This window comes from Rhipicephalus microplus, chromosome 3, assembly GCF_043290135.1.
Source record: "Rhipicephalus microplus isolate Deutch F79 chromosome 3, USDA_Rmic, whole genome shotgun sequence".
NCBI lineage: Eukaryota > Metazoa > Arthropoda > Arachnida > Ixodida > Ixodidae > Rhipicephalus > Rhipicephalus microplus.
This window is the reverse complement of record NC_134702.1, coordinates 173,920,012-173,927,550: the sequence shown is the minus strand read 5'-3', so window position 1 is coordinate 173,927,550 and position 7,539 is coordinate 173,920,012. Positions and strand designations below refer to the sequence as shown.

General features: G+C 44.0%; 1 protein-coding gene across 3 annotated transcripts; it reads right to left on the bottom strand.

Moving 5' to 3' along the window:
• Window positions 1-713: 713 nt before the first annotated feature.
• On the bottom strand, window positions 714-7,258 carry LOC142802721 (uncharacterized). Of its 3 annotated transcripts, XM_075887739.1 has the most exons (7): window positions 7,185-7,258; window positions 5,840-6,015; window positions 5,323-5,382; window positions 5,192-5,251; window positions 5,025-5,129; window positions 4,856-4,969; window positions 714-4,559 (listed from the first exon to the last, which is right to left on the bottom strand). In XM_075887739.1, exons 2-7 carry the CDS (start codon window positions 6,012-6,014, stop codon window positions 4,258-4,260), a joined length of 816 nt encoding a protein of 271 aa, XP_075743854.1. In that variant the 5' UTR covers window position 6,015; window positions 7,185-7,258; the 3' UTR covers window positions 714-4,257. The 3 variants fall into 3 exon arrangements, 2 of the variants coding, with proteins under 2 accessions (XP_075743854.1, XP_075743855.1); XM_075887740.1 differs by lacking the exons at window positions 5,192-5,251; window positions 5,323-5,382; window positions 7,185-7,258 and having other exon boundaries at window positions 5,840-7,138; XR_012893955.1 differs by lacking the exons at window positions 714-4,559; window positions 5,323-5,382; window positions 7,185-7,258 and having other exon boundaries at window positions 4,835-5,129; window positions 5,840-7,138.
• Window positions 7,259-7,539: the final 281 nt, after the last annotated feature.

Sequence of the window (7,539 nt, the reverse complement as noted above, 5' to 3'; positions counted from 1 at the left end):
GATAGTTGTTTATGTCAGCTTTGTCCCCCTTTCTTTTATAGATCATGCTCATCCTGCTAAGTTTCCATCCATCGGGAATTTCACCATCGATTATTATTGTGCTCACTGCCTCTCTCAAAGCCTGCTTAGACTTCGGACCTAATGTCTTTATCAGCCTAATTGGAATGCCATCTGGGCCGGTTGATGTACTACTAGGAACCCTTTTCTCAGCCCTTTCCCACTCTTGTTGTGAAAATGGAGCCATTGCACCACTTGATTCGTCCTTGTCTATTGTGGTGTATAAAGTACTTCTTTGTTGAAATTTTTCTGTCACCCTTGTTCTTGTATATTATATGTTCTTATAATTGCCGCGGACTGCCTGTTTTCCTCTGGAGATATGCAAGTTCGGGGTACGGGACATGCTAGAGTGAAAATTTTTATGTAGCATTGCTATTTAGCAAGATGAAGCGCCTCTGAATAGTTTGATCGCAGCAGTATGGGTTGGCCGACTGCGGTCAAATCGGAAAAGAAAAAACTTGGCCACAATTACAAACCCACAGCTTCACCAATCCCATTCATTTTCAGAGGATATACCCAGATGTCTATCCAGATGGCTCTTGCAAATTGTGCGGCTGGACTCGCACGTCACTTACGCACATTTTTTTGGGAATGTGCAGTTTCAGCAGAACAAAATGCAGTCTCCCCAGGTGGTTATGCGGTGCATAGAGAAATAAAAAAAAAGGTTAAGAGGGGACACTCCCGTAGACCCCAGCGGCCCAATCGACCCTAGCACACCTAGTGGTTGGTGAGAGCAAGTGGCGTGCGCTTCCTGTTTCGGTTTCACTGGCGCAAATTTTGAATTACTTTGCATAACCGACGTTTGGCTATGACGAAAGTTCATGTTTTCAGACCACTATTCATTGCCCAAATGGATAGTTTTTGTAGGTCGTTTTGATTTAGTGATTCCCTGTTTTGTTTTGTTCAGTGGTTCGTGCGAATCGGTCGTGACGTAATTTTTATTTCGATTAAGTTATAATAAAAAGAGATGCAGGTAATGATAATTCACTACGGTTTTATTCATCGCGCTTGTGTTTTTCTTTTGGAACGAGTGATCAATGTATATATCAGTCAAAGAGACAGAGTATCCGTAATGTTTTATTCAAAGGCAAGGTAGAGTCTGAGAATATAAAAAGCACAATATGACAAAGGTAGACAACAAATGCATCTCGCCTTACAATTGTGACAAATACAGAGAGAACACAGACAACGCACACATCGCTAGAGTTGGCAGAAGCCGAGAAGCTGGTGAAGTATGACACACCGGGCCAGTCGGTAAGTAAGGATCTATGGCAAAAACACAGCGCACAATGCTGATGAAGAAGGAAGAAGTGACATATACACAGCAATGAAGTCGCGAATCACGCCTGGGGTTAACCGAAATAATGCATATAAAAAAGAGCACACAGAAACCACACGACACAATAAAGCAGAAAGGCAAAGGTGCAGTGTGCTGGCTGTGCTTAAGAACAGCTAGTCCAAAATGAAAAAAAGCAGACTTGATGCCTGCTTGTCCTCAGAAAGGTAGGGCTTTGCAGCTTGCTCACTACGTGAAAGACAAACTTTATGCTACAACACTGGCAGGTTTTGTGGCTTTTGTTATGCGTCGCCTTCATCAAAAACTTAAGATCCCAAGTGATTTGCGTCTGGGTGTTGCTGTGACGCTTGCGAGCTAAAATAGATTGTAGTCATCACTTATCCAGAATTGTGGACCTTAATTGGTGCTACGAGAGCGGTATTACAGGGCTAATAAATAGCAGAAGGAAACCACTTTGGCTCATTATTTTTCACAAAGGCTCTACATCGTACGTTATCACTCAAAAGCTATATAAAAATAAAATGGCAGCGTCCGCAGCCCCATCAAACGCTACAAGTTTGGGTATTCTTTTGAAAATTTTGATGGGCGAGATGAGGAGGTTGATGAGAAGCTAAAATACGAAAAGCGTGATAACGTGAACCGTGCCCACTTCATACTGTGTTCCTTACCCGCTCGAAGACATTTCAACAAGCGGTTTTGTTATCGATATATTACTTGAGCTGGAGAGATAAAGCATACACAGTGACCAAGCGAGCCACAGCAAAGTGCACAGTTCGCCCGCATTTGCTACAAAAAACACAGACAGGATACCCAACATTCTTTTTAAGGTTATGCAAATCACTTCGAGCGAATACACAGTGTCCCTACTCCTCATAGCGGGTAACCTAAACAATGTATGCAACGAAGGAGTGGCTAGTCCAGTTGAGCTGAATATAAGCATATAAGACCATAATGAAGTCTGCTGTAACGAAGTAATAACATAACAAAGCTATTGCAGGATTCGGCTCAACTCGAATACTTTAGTGTAAACCCGCTGCTAATTGCTAACCTTTGAACTTGTCAAGCTGTATGCCTGAGATTGAAGACTGGAACCTAACCCTATCTAAGTTTCGGTTCACAAAACGCACATGCCAACATAAACGAACCCGGCAAAACATTTTCAGAAACTTCGCGCGACACCCAGCAGAGCAAAAATGAAAATCGCCAACACTTGACAGATGGTGATACAAAACATCGCACACTTTCAGGTGATGTGCAGTGGCCTCAATTATGGCAAGAAAGTAAGATTCAAGTTGTTGTACGTATGCAAAAGCTGCTTCTGATGGCACAGTGAGATTCCCAAAAAGTTTGCTGGGGACGTGGTATGCTTTGAGCATTGTGAAATACTGGTGGGTACCCTTAAGCGTCTCACTGTCGTCTTTCAGTAACTGTGGGCAACTGCAACCGTCACATGCATTCCGAAGGAAGTGTTTGATGAGAAAACCAGCTACATAATATGCAGCGGAGTCATCGATAATAAGGGAGTGAACGTTTGTCGCAAGTTCAGAGAGATCGTCTAGAGCGGGAAAGTCGTCAGGCTGTGGCTGTGCACAGTCCTCATTATCCACAAGAGACGCACTGGTGAGGGAGAATGGGGAGAGCTGCTCCTGGAGGAGGTCACATTCATCATCCTCGACATTTCCGTATTCTGACAGCTTGAAGAGTTTTCTTATACAGATGTGCTTCAGGCCACAAATAAATTGTGCTACATTGGGGTTGGTGTTGCAACCCTGTTTTTGCCTAATGTGGCCAAATATGTTCTCCAGAGGATCCTGTTGAAGCCTGCGTGTTAACAGGTATTCAAAATTGTAATCTTTGGAGAGGTCGTCCCATAGTTGACAAATTGCCTGAATTGTAATTTGCCAACCTACGATGGTTTGTGGTTGACGTCTGCCAACAAACTGCCATGATGCAATCCAGGGGAGCTGGCCTCGGAGGAAGTCAATCAGCTCTGAATCATTTTTCATGATTGCATGCCGCAGCTTTTGCGAAGTTCTTTTTTTACTCGAGCTGTTCAAGGCATCGAAAATCCTGTCCATACGATCACAAAATTGAGCTGTAGTGATGGCCGAGGCAGGCAGCACCTTCGCATACACCGATGCCGTGATAGCAATCGAAACTGATGCACTGAGGACCTGAGTTGGTCTGCTGACCTTCATATTAGAAAAAGGTTTCTGATGAATGTGCCGTTCAGTCAACTTTGGAGCCAATCGCAACCGCATCTCATGTGAGGATTGGTAAATGCTTACAATGTGCGACCAGTTAACGATGTCATCCCCAATGTATAACTTGTGTGCTTGGACATTATTGCGCGTTGTTTTAATTAAATGCAGGACATCAAAAATGTAATATACCCGCTCACCATTAACTTCAAAAAAAGGCTTTGCTACAGTCACTCTTAGTTGGTTAGCGAGACCTACATTTGAACTGCCCTGGTCACAAATGACTGCTTTCACTGCAATATTAATGCTCCTAAGCTCCAAAATGAGTGACACCAGCAAGTTATGCATAACAGATGATGGTGTTCATGTGTGCCCTATAGTAAAAGCAACCGGTTGAACCCACTTTCTCGAAACGCCAACAAGAAGAAAAACCAGTGCTCGATCAGCGATGGTTGAAGTGCGATGAGTGCCATCATCTGTAAAACCCTGGACAACGTCTCTTGCAGCATCATAGTACAAATTCTTTTTGAGTGCTATTTCGTCGAAAACTAAAGCGCACACTCGGTCCCGTTCATTCCAAGCTTGAGTATTTGTTGCAATGGAAGAAAGGATTCCTGGAATTATGTCTGGAGTCATCTTTACATTATCTAGCCACCTCCTTAATGAACGCCGGGAGGGCAAAGAAAAATATGGAGCCAGAAATCAGTATGCTCGCGGACCTCGGAAGTTTAAGTGAAGAGCAAATTTCTTGAACCACACGGGAAACCGCTTGCCCTTGCATTTGGGCCTCAAGTGAACATGTGCAGAAAGAAGTTTAAGAACCTCCTCGGTGACGTGCGGTCGGATAACTTCAAGGGCCTTTGAAGTCGATGACGGTGCTTGGTGAGGCTGTCTCCGCAGTCTTTTGATAGTTTTCCGCTGTGCTGCTACTTTGGCTTGCAGATGTTCAATGATTTGCTTGTACTTCATTGATGGAGACATTGTCGCTGGCACACAGGAACGCACTGCAATAAACAAAAAATAGATTTAAAAGCGAAGAACAACTAATCCCATACGAGCACTTTCCTCGCTCTTTCAGACCCAAGGTGCACAACTTTCTGTGGTGCAAAGTTTTCGATTCCACTACCTAAAAACAAACCATTCACAATGTTGACAATGCACAAAAAAAAATAAAAATCACTGAGAGCCCACCCTTACATTTTGTAAGTGCACACGTAGTGTCCTTTTGAGGATAGTTTCCTCAGAATGTCCTAAACATAAAATAGCACATTAAAAACAGCTGCAATAAAAGCATAGTCACCATTTTCTCTAGGGCACTCAGGCGTGGAGCTGTTGGCGGAGACGTCTTCTGGAGGGTTTTGTGAAGCTTGTTCAGTGCCTCGGACAGTGCTGTCGCAACAATCTTGCGAGCGGCCTGCGGAAGTCTCTATATCAATCCACTCTGGTGTTGAAGTGAACATACAACTTACCGGTCACACAAGTTCCTTTTGTGACAGCTGAATGACTGGTTAAGGTTTTCTCCGGCAAGACGAAGTCAGCGGAAATTCTTTCACCAGCTACAAGGGAGCTGCCACCTACAGAGGTTTGGTCAACAGTCAATTTCGGTAAAAAAAAGAAATCGCGACACTGAACGCACCCTGTTCATCAGGGCACCTCAATGTGTGGGAGCCGCTTTTTGAAGCCTCTACCGCAGGTCCTGAAGAAATGAAATTACGACAATGTATCAGTAAGAGGCTTAAAATAACACAAACTGAAGCTCATCCGCACCTTGCAGTGCAGCTTCTGCAGCCATGTCACAGTCACTACTTGAAGCGACGCTCAGAGAACCTGCATATATGTGCAGTTGGTACAAGTTACAAAGCTTGTAGCATGGGGAAACTTAAACAGCTCTTTCAAACGCATAAATTGGTCGAACGTGGAAGAAAAGAGAAGGCACCAACTAGGAAACAAGTAATTTGTGATTTTTGGAATTGTCAACAGTAGCAGCTTTCACTGATGAAAGGTATACGTACATGTGCACTCAGGCTTGAAGATAACGTGAAATAGCCCTTTAAAGTCTTTTAAAACAAGTTGCGCAGGTCAAGAGCATCGAAAAACGACAGAAATGTAAAGCTGCTGTTAGGAAGGTAATAGCCCACAATTCACAAAATTTAAGACTTTCCAAGTGTTACTTCTATAGTGAGGCTTCTCCATCGGCTACAAAGATCTTCACGGTTAACTGTCGCCACTGATTCAATACAAGTGGCTGCTATTGCACATATTTGAGTTTCAGTCAATCACTTACATGGTGCAGCTGGTTGCACACTGGGAACAGCCATTCTTGTAAGCCTTGTGTGCCCAGGGTCCATGAAACTTTGAGCAGTAAAATGGTCGCTACAAACCCTGTACGTTGCGTACAATAGGCTGGCCGGCTTACTAAGGAGATCATCGCGTCCAGCATACTGCATCCATGCTTTCATCCTGCATTGGCAATGAACTATCAGCTGAAAGGGGAAGTGCTTGAATAGTGATTTTTTATTGTTACCCTCACTGAGCAAGTACGAACAGTAAGCCTAAAGACATGCAAACCATACAAAAGCTTTAACACACTGCCGTCCCGTGGTATGCGGAAGAAACTCGTCCCAGGCTTCTTGTGGGTTCTGCCATTGTTGAAGCACCACGATACACAACAGTAGCTGCCGTAGCTTGGACCGCCGGACGGCATGGCGTCAGCGCGGTTTGAAAATGTTAGTAAGTGGATGCTTCGCTGTCAAATTACGAAAAAGATATGTGCATGTCATAAGTGTACCAACAAACCCCTTTGAATGATTAGCTAATCGATGCACAATACAAAACCAGTGATACATCTCTGACCCATAAAACTCTGACTTGCAAAGATATACGTCAAGACCACGTACAAAGATCTTCAGAAGTTTCCAGGCCGCTATCCCTTGTAATGCAATGGTATCGCGGCCTGGGAACTTTAGAACACCTTCGTACGTACGCAGTATCAGCAGTACCTTGGGAAGAAAAGTCGTAGTTGAAATTTATGCGGTAAAATTATATTGGAAACGTGAAAAAAATTTGTGAGCAGCTTGCACTAGTGGCACAAGGCTAGCGAAAAAACGAAGATTATGGCCACTTGGCTAGTCCAGATTTGCCTCCGGCACACCAAGAATTATTCGTGTTCCGAGCCTTCGGGAAACGCGTCGTGAAGCATGCGAGGCCCAGCGAATGCTTCTCAATATTTTGCACCGAGCCTATGACCTAGCTGCCCAGCTACGCTCAGCGCACAGACGCTCGCGTCCGTGGCAGACGCAGCACGCGTCGCCTAGGCTTGACGCCGTGCCGCCTTTGCTATACTGCATACGTTGCACAATGTTCCCGTCTAACCGCCGCATAGAGCCACAAACTTTCTTCTTAGCGAACCTCCCAGTCCTTACAAGCTTCAGAAAAAGGTTACAACTGCGTGAATGAGACGCCACGTAAGAAACAAACTCGCACACTCGAAGCGCAACGTGTGTGTGTGCATCTTTCTATGTTTGTTGCATGGTGTCTTATTCGCGCAAGTGTAACCGTTTTCTGAAAAAATGACCCAACAAGACAAACAACATGTCATTCAACAAGCTTCGCTTGAAAACGTGCCTCACCTGTTATCTCACGCACGAAAACGCCGAAGCAGCCGACGTTGACGAAAGCGACGAAAGCTTCTCGCTGTCAGTCATGCTGTTGTTGTTGTTGTCGTTGTTCTCCTATCGTTAGTGGCGCATACCCACTGTGGGGGATTGGCCAAGAATCGAGTGGCTTTAAAATTTACTGTTCAGATTTAGAATGATGGAGGTATAACAGAAAGATTACCGATAGCCTATAGGCAAGTGTGGTGCTTAATGTAATGCATAGAAATATTTACATAAACAAATTTATTCTTAGAATAGAGCAATAGTCTGATTTTATACGTATATAATTAGGTGAACATGTTAAGATAATGAAACTGGTTAATTAGTC